We start from the raw sequence: 15,435 nt of genomic DNA on the forward strand, positions 1-15,435 counted from the left end.
TAAACAAAGATAAGACAGAGGTACTTGTCATCGGTAATGATGTGCGAAGAGCTGTAACCTCGTACTGAAACGGGCAAATGCTACATCTTCTGTGTTAATCGGCCATACAAGCTACCAACTTAAAACAATTTTTTTTCTAGGCTGCTTCTGTTAGAAACTTTTAAAAAATTTAAATTCAGATGTTCAAATAAAAACTATTGCTAGACGTGCATCAGTCACATGAGCTTGTTTCATTTCAGACAGTAAACAATTATTGGGGAAAAAATGCCTTTTGCACATCTGCTTGAGCATGTGTTATGACATCTGACTGGCTCATCAGTTAAGCGTTATTCACCAGTTAATGATTAATGCTGGTTAATCTGAAGAAGCTGTTAGAAGTTTGCTAAGCATCGTGAAGAGACAGCGAAGACCTCCCACCATCAGAACAGCAGAGAACCACTAGACTGAGGCTCTACTGCGCTGCGTACCTCGGATAGGCACGGGACTCTGTCTGAGGGAGTGAGGGGGGACAGGGCAGGGCTGCTGGGGGCGGAGGAGGACGGGGGAGAGTGCGCACTCTGCTGGAGCAGGTCGGGCAGGCCCCTAATGCAGTTCCTCTGCCCAATCTCTACAGGACTGGGACTCCAGCCTGAGCCCAGCACTGTCACAGGGCCTGCTCTCTGGAACTGAGAAAGGCAAACGTCTGGGTCCATGCATGTGCAACGCTTCACGTCAACGCTCTTTTCCTTCGCTGCGGTAAACTTCCAATTATCAAATTTTTTTTAGTTTTTTTCATAATAAACAATAACATTCTAATATCATCTGAACAGAAAGAAATAAAAACATTCATAATTCACAGAAAATGAAATAAAGGAACAGTAACAATGGCCAAACAGAATGGAAAGAATAACAATAAATGTTCAACAGTTGTGTTTTACAGTAGTATGTGAACACTATGGCACTACATTATAGTTCTGCTGTTAAATGGGATGGGATGAGATGAGAAACAGTCAAATCCACTGGTCAAAGCTGCCCAGTGGTTTTGAGTCGAGAGTAACCGAATCCATCCATCCCACGATCAGTAATCACAGCATCATTTACTGCCCCATTTTATATTAGGTGTCTTTACCTACGAAAGTCCTTTCGTATGTGCATTTGGTGCAATGTACGGCTGGTGTTCTGAGGCTGGGATACAGGCTCAACCGATGCAATCACATGGCTGTACTTTACAAAAATACCCATCTGATACTTACTGTGCACATTCACAGTAAGTCTAAAGCAGAGGTGTAAGAAATGTCGGTCCTAGAGAGCTGCTCTCCTTCAGAATTTAGCTCCAGCCCTGAAAAAACCCTCACCTGCCTCAGGTGTGTTTGATTAGGGCTGGACCGAACTCACCTACCCCAGCTATAACAGGTAAAGACACCGACTATAAAGTGTAGAAATGCAGTGGTCATGAAGCTGTGTCCAGCAGGAGGCTGGTGTGTGTGTGTGGCACCTGTCTCATGACCAGCGTGCTGTCTTTGCATGGCGTAGAGGAGGCGTCGTTGTCTTGGACGACCATGGTCTTGGCTGCTTCCATCTCTCCATTACTGAGTCTGGACGAGCTGTCAATCACAGAATGATCTGAGCTCATTACACAAGCTTTCAAACCTGCTCTGAACACTCAAGTGCTTTACAAAAGTTTACTGTACACGATGGCTTTCTACCTGTGCTTTTTCTTACTCTACATCTTGAATGTGGTCAGTGTAGCCTAATGAATGTCACACATCTGCAGCACATCGCTGGGCACTAGGGCTGTCAAAATGCCTGAAAAGCTAAACTCAAATTTCGCATTTAAATATCATTAATATTTGAATTATATTCACATTTAAAAGGCATAGGCCTAATTGTAGTTAGAGGGGAAAAAAGCTTTTGTATTCTCTCCTGACGCCACAAGAGGGCGCATCGAGCAAAACATTAATAATGCTTCTTCAAAGCAATAAAATAACATCACTATCTGTGAAAAAAAGTGCATAATGTTTATAAAAAAATATATAATTAATTAAGTTGCTTAAACAATAATAAAGAAAACAGCATCATGTATGGGGACAAAAGCCAATCACACAGAGTACTTTTTCATTTAAAAACATGAGATGTAGTGGGAGGGGAAATAAAGTCTTGAGACATGTTTGTTAAAAGTTGAACTTACATTAATTTTACATGCTTTCTAAAAATGCGGCTTCTCTTGTGCGAGACGAGATAGATGTCCCTCTAGAAAATGTGATAAATATGCGTTCTGTGTGAATGGCTTGGTTTCAATTTTGACGTAAACAACATTATCTCCGCATTGATGTTCTCTTTTTCTGCAATATTTTGAATGAACAACGCAGCAGCGCCGCATCCAGTGGCTTCTACTGGATAGACTAAAAAAAGCATTAAATGCAACGACACTTACATCGTCATCGCATCTCGTGTCCACTGATAATAAGGCTGCCTGACGCACACCTTACATTCGAATGCAGCGTTTTTGTGGATTTTTATTTTAAATGTGAGGAATATTGTAAATTGTGATGTTTATTTGTCAGCCTGTGTGTGCAGCAGCTGTGATGGTCAGCGATGCCTACCCGGCGCGGGAGTCCTCGGGGCCGGACGTGGACTCCTCTCCCGCCTCCTGATCCACCTCCTCGTCGTCCTCATCGTCCGTGGTGCCGGAGTCGTCGCTGGAGGACGAGTACTCGGTGGCTTTGTGCTGCGGCCGCACGTCCTCCACCGCACGCAGCTCCTTCGCCAGCGCCGTCAGATCCTGCCAACAGCGCTCTCCGTTACACACAGCTGTGATTATACTCCGACTCTTTCCCTGCCACCGCTGTCTGTCTTGCTCAGGCCTGTCCACACTAACACCTTTTCATTTGAAAACACATCTTTTTCTCTCTGTTTTGGCCTTCCGTCCACACTGAGACAGCGTTCTTGTCAAGAAAAACTGAGTGTTTTGAAAACACTCTCTAAAGTGGATCAATTTGAAAATGCTGTTGTCACATTGTAGTGTGGACTGTTTTCACAATGACGCATGTTTAGTCATGTGATGCATATTATATCAATGTTTATACCGGTATTGTGCCTGTTATGAGCTATTCGCTTTCACACTGTTGCTACAGATGTGTTACTTTGTACACTCTTCATATCGCAGTCCTGCAAAGATGACAGAAAATGTACTCGCAATATCTGTTTGCAGCAAAACATTAGAGTGTGCGCTGGACGCATCAGTGAATGTGGAGAGATTTTCCTAAATAAAATGATCCTGCCAGAGTGTTTTAAGATGAAAACGCCGTTTTGAAATGTATCCGGATTAATGCAGATGTAGCCTCAGGCTCATGGAGGTCATAGAGTCAAACTGAAGCTGTACGTGAGTGTTGTGCTCTCCTCTGCTGGACTAACGCTACAAACTACTGACCCCTGAAGGACCCTGAAGATCATACTGGAAAGCTGCTTTGAGGAAGCCGAATTAAAGGAATATCACAGGTTCGAAATAAGTCAAGTTCAACTGACAGCATAAGTGGCATAATGATGGTTACCACAAAAACACAATGACTCGTCCCTCCTCTTCTTTACAAAAAGCTAAAAACAGTGCGGTACTTACAATGGAAGTGAATGTGACAATTTCGGTGCAAATGTGACTCTTGTAATTGTATAAAATCACAATATTCTTCTGTTAAACATGCATTATTTGAGCTGTAAAGCTGTTGAGATTGCGGCAGACTGCTTTGAAATGGATTCATTCATTCATCAATTGTTCCTCATTGAGATAATAACATCTGCAGCCACAGCATCAAACACCTAGTTTAGTGTTTGGTGTCCAGCAGCAATGTTTGTTTCACCTGTGTGCTTTAGCAGCTGTCCAGACAAACACTGGCGCTTGGCTCTCGTTGGTTTCTATGTTTGCAGACGTTACAGCAGGTCCTGCAGAGTTGAGCTCCAGCCCTGGTCAAACACAGCTGAAGCAGCTCATCAGTGTCTTCAGGATCAGCAGAAGCTGTGTGTTTGATCAGGGCTGGAGCTAAACTCTGCAGGACAGCGGCTCTAGGACTGAACTACAGAGTTATATCCGCAGAACTGCAGAGTTACACAGAATGGGTTAAGAAGTGTTTTTATCATATAACGTCCACTGAAACAGTGAGTACAATGAACACTTTAAAGAGGCGACGAGTTGAACATGTTTTTGTGGTAATTAAGTCACATTTGTGACCCGTGCTGGCAACATGAGTCGGAATTAGCAAAACATTTTTTTATATTTTTACATTCTACATTAAAATACCTTCAAAATGATATATGACTTGACAAAAAATGACTGCGCTACAGCCGTTTGAAGGCAAGAGTCAGTAGGTCTGAGTTAGTTTTCTGAAGATTCCAAAGAAAATAAATCACAAAGCAACGTTGCATATTTTCTTCCATTTCTTTTCTTAATAATATTTACTATATTATAGGGATGCACGATATTGGATTTTTGCAGATAAGCCGATATTTTCAACTCCTTTTGGCCGATGCCAATATATTTCTTTTTGGAAACAAGTCTTTCCTGTGCAGAAATTATAAGCAAAATATTTTACATTTTGGTTAGTTTTTAATAAGAATTTATTTGTTAAAATTAAACAATAATGAAGGTTTTTTTAACAGTACATTGAAGCTTTGAAAATAACTATAAATAAACTATATCAATTGCTGCATTTTGTGTGTGGCAGGTCAGGGGTCAGCGTGTGGTGTGTGTGTGTGTGGCAGGTCAGGGGTCAGCGTGTGGTGTGTGGCAGGTCAGGGGTCAGCGTGTGGTGTGTGTGGCAGGTCAGGGGTCAGCGTGTGGTGTGTGTGTGTGTGTGTGTGGCAGGTCAGGGGTCAGCGTGTGGTGTGTGTGGCAGGTCAGGGGTCAGCGTGTGGTGTGTGTGTGTGTGGCAGGTCAGGGGTCAGCGTGTGGGGTGTGTGTGTGACAGGTCAGGGGTCAGCGTGTGGTGTGTGTGTGTGGCAGGTCAGGGGTCAGCGTGTGGTGTGTGTGTGTGGCAGGTCAGGGGTCAGCGTGTGGGGTGTGTGTGTGACAGGTCAGGGGTCAGCGTGTGGTGTGTGTGTGTGTGGCAGGTCAGGGGTCAGCGTGTGGTGTGTGGCAGGTCAGGGGTCAGCGTGTGGGGTGTGTGTGTGACAGGTCAGGGGTCAGCGTGTGGTGTGTGTGTGTGTGTGTGTGTGGCAGGTCAGGGGTCAGCGTGTGGTGTGTGTGGCAGGTCAGGGGTCAGCGTGTGGGGTGTGTGTGTGACAGGTCAGGGGTCAGCGTGTGGTGTGTGTGTGTGGCAGGTCAGGGGTCAGCGTGTGGTGTGTGTGTGTGGCAGGTCAGGGGTCAGCGTGTGGTGTGTGTGTGTGGCAGGTCAGGGGTCAGCGTGTGGGGTGTGTGTGGCAGGTCAGGGGTCAGCGTGTGGGGTGTGTGTGTGACAGGTCAGGGGTCAGCGTGTGGTGTGTGTGTGTGTGGCAGGTCAGGGGTCAGCGTGTGGTGTGTGGCAGGTCAGGGGTCAGCGTGTGGGGTGTGTGTGTGACAGGTCAGGGGTCAGCGTGTGGTGTGTGTGTGTGTGGCAGGTCAGGGGTAGTGTTACTTTCGTCAACGAAAATTATGACTAAATATCGTCGTCAACGAACCTTTATCACGTGACGAAAACGAAACGAGGCGCAACGTAAATGCTGGTCATGTGACGATGACTATAATTAAATGTATAATGCAATATTGTTGACAAATAAAAACGAGACTAAATGTGGTTTACAAAATAAAAACTATGCTAAAATGTCTTCATTTTCGTTGACTAAAACGAGACGAAACTAAATGTTATAACGTTATTTCGTCTTGTTTAGTCGCGTTATTATTATTATTTTGCAGTATTTGTTTCCGGTGTCTCACTTCAGGTCGCACTGCGCAGACGCAGGCGACGTCACTTCCTCAAGCCCCACTCGCGGCATTATTTAGAAGACGACAACAAAGTTAAGTCTGACACAGAGAAAAGGACCGATGGCCGGCCAGCCAGGGTTCGTCTTTGGGAGATGTGTGTGTACTTCTAACATGTTTGGTTGGTAAAATAAATGTTGTAAATTCATATCAGAGCGTCTTCCGTGTCTGGCATGGGTGTATTCTTGAGTCTATAAGGTAACAATAATATAATAAGATAACCTTGTTTGAAATGGGTTTGGCTAAAAGAAAATGTTGGTTTTGTCTATACTTGCGTTACTAGGTACTTATACTATATTGACTGGGTTACATAGAATTGTATTACTAAAAAGAGACTAAAATACAACTTTCATTGATGAAAACTAGACTAAATGTCATCAGTTTTCCTCGACTAAAACTAGACTAGACTAAAAAGAGTATGAACGTGACAAACTAATAAAAACTAAAATGACAGCTTCACACAAAGACTAGACTAAAACTAAAATTAAAACAGGCCGCCAAAAACACCACTAGTCAGGGGTCAGTGTGTGGTGTGTGTATGACAGGTCAGGGGTCAGCGTGGTGTGTGTGGCAGGTCAGGGGTCGGTGTGTGTGTGGCAGGTCAGGGGTCAGCGTGTGGCAGGTCAGGGGTCAGCGTGTGGCAGGTCAGGGGTCAGCGTGGTGTGTGTGGCAGGTCAGGGGTCAGCGTGGTGCGTGTGGCAGGTCAGGGGTCAGCGTGGTGCGTGTGGCAGGTCAGGGGTCAGCGTGTGGCAGGTCAGGGGTCAGCGTGGTGTGTGTGGCAGGTCAGGGGTCGGTGTGTGTGGCAGGTCAGGGGTCAGCGTGGTGCGTGTGGCAAGTCAGGGGTCAGTGTGTGGCAGGTCAGGGGTCAGTGTGTGGTGTGTGTGTGGCAGGTCAGGGGTCAGTGTGTGTGGCAGGTCAGGGGTCAGTGTGTGGCAGGTCAGGGGTCAGTGTGTGGCAGGTCAGGGGTCAGTGTGCGTGGCAGGTCAGGGGTCAGTGTGTGGTGTGTGTGGCAGGTCAGGGGTCAGTGTGGTGCGTGTGGCAGGTCAGGGGTCAGCGTGGTGTGTGTGTGTGGGCTTCACCTGCGGGTCGCTGCTGCTGCTGCCGTTAGAGAAGGGCTCTGATGACCGCGGGGGCACGGCCGGAGGCTGCTTCTGCAGGACCACGGCCTGAGGAGAGCCCTGCGCGCTCCTGCGGTGACGCTCGTCCACCTGCACACACAGCAGCACTCACGCTCAACACAACACCATCGCTTCACATCTGTGCCACTTTAAACACCTCACAACAAACACTCATGTTGTGGAGGGACACCAGGGGCTGAATGAAACACCTCAATAATCAGAGCCTACTGTATAGAAATACTGTAATCCAGCTGTTTTAATCAGTGGTTTCTAAGAAAGAGGGCCAGTCTTTTGTCAATTTCTTTTTGCATTTTATGAATCACAGAAGGAGCAGGGTTTCAGCTAAAACAGAATATTCTTTACTGTTCCACTGAAGAAAAAAACAGATACCTGCATCTCGAATGGCCTGAGGATAAGTAAATTAACAGCACAATTTAATTTTTGGCTGAACTATCCCTTTAATAAAAGCTGTTTTACTGTTCAGAAAACCGGTCACTTTTTACAGTAATGTTCAGAAAAATGCTTAAGTTCTCTATTAATGTTAGTAAAGGGCAAACAAATCTGTGTTCTTCTTAATATTGATGACAGCTGCAGATATGCATGACATCCTCTCCAACACAGGATACTGCTTTAACCCAAAATAAATCATATTAGCTGTAATTTGCTGTATTAATCTAGTTCTACAGTGACTCATGATCACTAATAACGGGAGCACTAAACACACGGTGCAGCGGCAGAGAGAGACGAGCTTGTGCTGTGCTACAGAACGCTTCTCTCTCGCCTCGTCACGTTCATCTCAATCCTGAGCTGTGCTCTCTCATCTCAAGTGTGCTCCGCGTGAAGAAAGGGTTGGACTGCAGCGGTCTGACTCGTGTGGAGGTCAGTGTGTGAGTGAGAAGAAGCGGCAGACGTCTCTCACCAGAAGCATGGCCTGCTCATGAAGCAGCTGCTGCTGCAGGATCTCCAGGTGCCTCTGCTCCTCCTCCAGCTGCCGGCGGATGTACTCCTGTCCACACACACACACACACACACACACACACACACACACAGGTGAGCTCCGGCCCGACACACACCAGCGCTCAGGCTAATGGACAGTGGGGTAAAACAGAGCTGGAGTTCATCCTGGCGATTGCACATATTTGACATATGATCGTACAACTATCTATCATCTCTGTTTCCATTCAATAATGACATATCACTCTGTAAACCCAGTACATACATATCAATCAATTAGCCCTACCAAGCTAGGGGACTTTTCCAAAAGGGTGTGTAAGGGGCAAGAAGTAAACGCGAGTAGATTTGCATGAACAGACCTCAGTCTTACAATCAATGGCTCTGATGTGCTGCGGTTTGCCCTGAGGGCATCATTAGCTCCAATCATTACTGTGGACTTTATTTTATATAAAATTATGTTTTGAATGCAAAAGCATATCTGAACGTAATACCTTTAGATATTCCCACAAAATACACATACAGCTCTTAAAACTTTAAAGGGTTAGTTCACCCAAAATTGAAAATTCTGTCATTAATTACTCACCCTCATATCGTTCCAAACTTCATTCATCTTCAGAACACAAGTTAAGATATTTTTGATGGAATCTGAGAGCTCTCTGACCCTCCATAGACAGCAAGGGTCCTACCACGATCAAGGTCCAGAAATGTAGTAAGGACATCAGTAAAACAGTCCATGTGACATCAGGGTTCAACTGTAATTTTACGAAGCTTGTTGCACTGCTGTCAGTGGAGAGCCAGAAAGCTCTTGGATTCATCAAATTATTTAAAATTGTGTTCCGAAGATGAACGAAGGGGGTGAGTACGACATGAGGGAGAGTAATTAATGACAATGTTCTTTTTTGTGTGAACGTCTTAAAGACTGCTCATAACTTCTTAAAGTCTGTTCAAATCCACTGAAATATTCACATAAAAAAAAAATGTCTGACTTGCAATTTAAATGTTTTTATGCAACTCAAGGCTTTTTTAGGGGTGTTCATTATTACATCTAAAAATAAACAGAAGTTGGATTTGGAATCTGCTGTTAATTTCTGCCTTTAATATAATATTACAGTAATGTACCAGCTGACAGCTTTAGTTTAGAGATTTTTTTCTTTAGGAAAACCTGACATGTTTTTGAAATTTATGGAAACAAATGGATACTGAACTAATCAAGAGCGTGTGAATGAGAATGGATTATATTTGTGAAATCAGAGCCAGCTGTAGAGTAGGAGCAAGTCTCTTAGCGAGGTCATGTGATCACAGACAGACTCAGATCACCTGCTCGCGGTCAGCCCTCCTCTTCTCCTCCTCTGCTCTTCGGCGCTCCTCCTCCTCTTTGCGCCTCCTCTCCATCTCCTCCAGACGTCTCTTCTCCTCCTGCTCTCTCCTCCTCTGCTCTCGCTCCTGCTGCCTCCTCATCTCTCGCTCGCGTCTCTGTTGCTGCAGAACACCAGACCAACACACAGTCATTACTGATCTTACGCTGAACGCTGGCATGTGTTGTAGTGGCAAGTATTTCCACTTAAAAGAAAGAGGGTCTATACCAGGGGGGGGCAAACTTTTTGACTCAAGGGCCACATCAAGTTTTCCACATTAAGTGAGGGGCCGCATAATATGAAGCTTTGATTTAGTTTAATTTTTTTTCTTTATGACACACAGATAAGTTGCATCAGTGTGCAAATCAATTAATGTATGACACATTTTATTTCCCGTGGGCTCACCACCTACAGGAGGGACCGTAAGGGGCCGGTGCAAAGAGGATCGGGCAGCAGTCGAAGGCGGGGGCCTCGACGACCCGATCCCTGGACACAGAAGCTAGCTCTAGGGACGTGGAATGTCACCTCGCTGGCGGGGAAGGAGCCTGAGATTGTGCGTGAGGTTGAGAGGTTCCGACTAGAGATAGTCGGGATCACCTCTACGCACGGCTTGGGCTCTGGAACCACACTCCTCGAGAGAGGATGGACTCTTCACCACTCTGGAGTTGCCCATGGTGAGAGGCGGCGGGCTGGTGTGGGTTTGCTTATAGCCCCCAGCTCAGCCGCCATGTGTTGGAGTTCACCCCGGTGAACGAGAGGGTCGTTTCCCTGCGCCTACGGGTAGGGGATAGGTCTCTCACTGTCGTTTGTGCCTACGGGCCGAACGGCAGTGCAGAGTACCCGGCCTTCTTGGGGTCTCTGGGAGGGGTGCTGGAAAGTGCTCCAACCAGGGACTCCGTCGTTCTACTGGGGGACTTCAATGCCCACGTGGGTAGCGACAGTGACACCTGGAGGGGCGTGATTGGGAGGAACGGCCCCCCTGATCTGAACCCGAGTGGTGTTCAGTTATTGGACTTCTGTGCTAGTTACAGTTTGTCCATAACGAACACCATGTTCAAGCATAAGGGTGTCCACCAGTGCACGTGGCACCAGGACACCCTAGGCCGTAGGTCGATGATCGACTTTGTGGTCGTTTCATCTGACCTGCGGCCGTATGTCTTGGACACTCGGGTAAAGAGAGGGGCGGAGCTGTCAACTGATCACCACCTGGTGGTGAGTTGGATCCGATGGCGGGGGAGGAAGCTGGACAGACTTGGCAGACCCAAGCGTACTGTGAGGGTCTGCTGGGAACGTTTGGCCGAGTCTCCTGTCAGAGAGATCTTCAACTCCCACCTCCGGCAGAGCTTCGACCGGATCCCGAGGGAGGCTGGAGATATTGAGTCCGAGTGGACCATGTTCTCCACCTCCATTGTCGAAGCGGCCGCTCGGAGCTGTGGTCGTAAGGTCTCCGGTGCCTGTCGAGGCGGCAATCCCCGAACCAGGTGGTGGACACCGGAAGTAAGGGATGCCGTCAAGCTGAAGAAGGAGTCCTATCGGGCCTGGCTGGCTTGTGGGACTCCTGAGGCAGCTGACGGGTACCGACAGGCCAAGCGAACTGCAGCCCGGGTGGTTGTGGGGGCAAAAACTCGGGCCTGGGAGGAGTTCGGTGAGGCCATGGAGAAGGACTATCGGCTGGCCTCGAAGAGATTCTGGCAAACCGTCCGGCGCCTCAGGAGAGGGAAGCAGTGCCCTACCAACGCTGTTTACAGTAGAGGTGGGGAGCTGCTGACCTCGACTGGGGATATCGTTGGACGGTGGAAGGAATACTTTGAGGATCTCCTCAATCCCGCCGTCACGTCTTCCATTGAGGAAGCAGAGGCTGAGGGCTCGGAGGTGGACTCGTCCATCACCCAAGCTGAAGTCACCGAGGTAGTTAAGAAACTCCTCGGTGGCAGGGCACCGGGGGTGGATGAGATCCGCCCTGAGTACCTCAAGTCTCTGGATGTTGTGGGGCTGTCTTGGCTGACACGCCTCTGCAGCATCGCGTGGCGGTCGGGGACAGTGCCTCTGGGGTGGCAGACCGGGGTGGTGGTCCCTCTTTTTAAGAAGGGGGACCGGAGGGTGTGTTCCAACTACAGGGGGATCACACTTCTCAGCCTCCCTGGGAAAGTCTATGCCAGGGTACTGGAGAGGAGAATACGGCCGATAGTAGAACCTCGGATTCAGGAGGAACAGTGTGGTTTTCGTCCGGGCCGTGGAACACTGGACCAGCTCTATACCCTCTACAGGGTGCTGGAGGGTTCATGGGAGTTTGCCCAACCAGTCCACATGTGTTTTGTGGATTTGGAGAAGGCATTCGACTGTGTCCCTCGCGGCGGCCTGTGGAGGGTGCTCCGGGAGTATGGGGTCCGGGGTCCTTTACTAAGGGCTGTCCGGTCCCTGTATGACCGAAGCAGGAGCTTGGTTCGCATTGCCGGCAGTAAGTCAGACTTGTTCCCGGTGCATGTTGGACTCCGGCAGGGCTGCCCTTTGTCGCCGGTTCTGTTCATAAGTTTTATGGACAGAATTTCTAGGCGCAGCCAGGGGCCGGAGGGTGTCAGGTTTGGTGACCACACGATTTCGTCTCTGCTTTTTGCAGATGACGTTGTCGTGTTGGCTTCATCAAGCCAGGACCTTCAGCAGGCACTGGGACGGTTTGCAGCCGAGTGTGAAGCGGCTGGGATGAGAATCAGCACCTCCAAATCCGAGGCCATGGTCCTCAGTCGGAAAAGGGTGGTTTGCCCACTTCAGGTTGGTGGAGAGTTCCTGCCTCAAGTGGAGGAGTTTAAGTATCTTGGGGTTTTGTTCACGAGTGAGGGAAGGATGGAACGGGAGATTGACAGACGGATCGGTGCATCTTCTGCAGTAATGCGGTCGATGTACCGGTCTGTCGTGGTGAAGAAAGAGCTGAGCCGCAAGGCGAAGCTCTCGATTTACCGGTCAATCTACGTTCCTACTCTCACCTATGGTCATGAGCTTTGGGTCATGACCGAAAGGACAAGATCCCGGATACAGGCGGCTGAAATGAGCTTTCTCCGCAGGGTGGCTGGGCGATCCCTTAGAGATAGGGTGAGAAGCTCGGTCACTCGGGAGGAGCTCAGAGTAGAGCCGCTGCTCCTTCACATTGAGAGGGGTCAGCTGAGGTGGCTCGGGCATCTGTTCCGGATGCCTCCTGGACGCCTTCCCGGGAAGGTGTTCCGGGCGCGTCCCACTGGGAGGAGACCCCGGGGAAGACCTAGGACACGCTGGAGAGACTATGTCTCCCGGCTGGCCTGGGAACGCCTCGGTGTCCCCCCGGAAGAGCTGGAGGAAGTGTCTAGGGAGAGAGAAGTCTGGGCATCCCTGCTTAGACTGCTGCCCCCGCGACCCGGCCCCGGATAAGCGGAAGAAGATGGATGGATGGATGGACATTTTATCATTTCATTCAGAAATAATGTAAAATAAACTAAACGTTCACAAACATTAGAAACATGTATTTATATTCACTATACTCCACAAACAATCCTGTAAATTTAGCAGTGTTCAGAATAGTAAAAAGGACGAAAATATAAGTAAAAACAAACAAATTATAGTGGCATTCACTATAAACATATATTATAAATCGCCCAGCCTAAATATTTAAAGCAAAACTGAAAATAGCGGCGTGGCTGCTGGAAAATGCACAATACAAACTCAATACAAACTCGCTTGCCTTTTCTCATTCATCACCGATCCTGATGAGCACGCTTTGCACTTGACCTTGATTGCTTTATATAAGTCGCCTTGGAAATTGCAGCACATTTCAGATGAAAAAACGCAATTTATAATCCAGAAAAACAGTACTAAATCCATTTTCATAAAAATGTGTGTGGAAAACAGAAGAAAGCATATCTTTGCAAGATAAAACGACAAATTATTTCCATGTTTTCCCCACAAAAGTACAGCACCCGTGAGCAGGAGGATAACACTGGCATTTGTTCTGATACTGGAAAGTCTTAAGCATTTTTAAAACAGTTCCAATACAAGCAAATTAACACTTTCACATTTTTAAAACATGTAACTTATTTACAATGGTGCCACTTTTGTAGTGTATATAGCTATTTTGACTTTTTATTTTGTATTTTCTGTGCGGCTTGAACGCGGCGCCCGTCAAAAATAGACTAGGCACTTATTTTTAGAGAGCCGCACAGAGAGCCACTTCTGAAACGTGCTGCGGATTGACTGGAGCGGCGGGATGCTGTAAATCAGGGGTTATATACTGCACTACAAGCTGCAGCGCCATCTATTGGATTTTACTGATATTGCATATTGGAACAACTGCCTCACGGACTGGATGAAAACGCCCGTAGTTTGCCCACCTCTGCAGATTCGTATCTTTTTTTTTTAAAATCAGGAGTGATAGCGGGCCGTAGTTTGGACACCCCTGGTCTATACGGATCCTTGTCATTCAGCAAACATGACAGCAGAGATTGGTGAGGTTATGCACATAACTGATAGAGAGAACACTGTTATTCAAACTTTAATTCAACAAAAGAATGACATGTCATAGAATTGACTACAGTATGGCATGCTCCGGTTGGATCAGTAGGTTTACCTCATTGTGACGTAAGAGTTTATGATCATGTGACCTGTGCTTTTCAAGATGAGTTTTAGGCTGCACAGCCTAACACTGTGTCCTCACTACACGCAACAAGATTCCAGCGACAAGCGATTTGTGACGTGACAGCATCAATCAGATATCACAGCCAATCAGAAGCGTGTGTGGGCGGAGCCTCTCTGGAAGCGCTCTGCACTCGCAACGAATTGAATAAGTTTATAATCTAATTCATAAATATTAAACTTTTTAACATTATTAAATGTACATAGTGAGTGACTGATGCATCTTTGTTATGGAGTGCACTCGTTGGTTCGCAGTGAGTTCCCAGTTTTAATGTAAATGTTTTCTTACATTTATTTTCAAGATCTGAGGTAATCTATCTATTGTTGCTTTCAGTATGGCTATAAATGTCATGCAATATGATATGCAAACTCACATTAGACATGTTTAACTTTGAATAAAGCACATATTCACTACCTGAGATTATCTACTGTCAGTAGTTTTGTATGTTGTTGTTCGTACCACGACATTGCGGAAATAGAAACCGTTTCTAAAATAGAAATTTAGCGTGTCGCCATCACGGCTAGTTAGGACAAAAACTCAGATTAACATGGAAAAGATACCTTTTATCGCGCGTTGCGTGTATTTAGGACACGGTGTAAGAGCCAATCGGAGATCTCTGTCTGACCTATCCTTTACTACGGCGTATTGAGCATGTGCTGGTGGAGGATCAGACGTATTCGTGCAGATTAGACATATTCTGTGACGTTACAAACTGGTGATTTGTATGGTTGAGTATGGCTCCTGGATTCAGTAGCGTAGTCTGGCACTGATCAGGTCAGTTAAAACAACACATTCTAGTGGTGTATATAGTGGTTTGGCCGGAATCACAGGATGAGTGCGTTTTCTCACAGACCTCCTCCAGACGCCTCCTCTGCTCCTTCTGCTGCTCGATGCGCTTCTGTCGCTCAGCCAGCAGCTGCCGCTTGTACTCCTCCTGCTCGCGGAGCTGCTGCTCCTGGAGGAGCTGCTGGCGTCTCAGAGCCTCCGAGCGCTCCTTATTCTCCTGCTGGAGACGGATGAAGTCCCGCCGCAGAGTCGACTCGCCCGGCACATTCACGATCGAGCTGCCACACACACACAGTTACATACTGTTCATCTTTCAAGGAGTCAAGAACTGATAAAACAAATCCCCTTAATCTTTTGACATATAAGAGGTCATTGTACTATAAAAAAAAACATCCTCTAACTTTCTCGATAGTCTAAAACAGCTTATATTAAAGGCAGTCTGCCAAAACGACAGCTTGGAATGTTCTACTATACAAGCACAGCCTCCGCAGAAGAAGATTGACATCACTGCCTTTTTAGCCCCACCCACAGATTCTACAGAACTGCCTGTTTAGACCCGCCCACCGCCACCAATTCTACAGCACTTCCTGTTGTAGGATTATCCTACACTGTTTAGCCCCACCCACCGATTCTACAGCA

At 47.0% G+C, this 15,435-nt stretch overlaps 1 protein-coding gene across 1 annotated transcript in view; it reads right to left on the reverse strand.

Annotated features, from left to right (window-relative positions):
- The window catches only part of LOC306876364 (mitogen-activated protein kinase kinase kinase kinase 4-like), a 49,555-nt gene that overhangs the window by 14,192 nt on the left and 19,928 nt on the right, over positions 1-15,435 (reverse strand). The window contains exons 12-18 of the mRNA XM_079427467.1: positions 14,864-15,074; positions 9,316-9,477; positions 7,964-8,050; positions 7,006-7,134; positions 2,583-2,761; positions 1,475-1,583; positions 468-665 (exon numbers count right to left, since the gene is read on the reverse strand). Of these exons, the coding sequence (XP_079283593.1) occupies positions 468-665; positions 1,475-1,583; positions 2,583-2,761; positions 7,006-7,134; positions 7,964-8,050; positions 9,316-9,477; positions 14,864-15,074 (1,075 nt within the window). The remainder of the gene's footprint in view (positions 1-467; positions 666-1,474; positions 1,584-2,582; positions 2,762-7,005; positions 7,135-7,963; positions 8,051-9,315; positions 9,478-14,863; positions 15,075-15,435) is intronic.

Source organism: Barbus barbus (assembly GCF_936440315.1).
Source record: "Barbus barbus genome assembly, chromosome: 10".
NCBI lineage: Eukaryota > Metazoa > Chordata > Actinopteri > Cypriniformes > Cyprinidae > Barbus > Barbus barbus.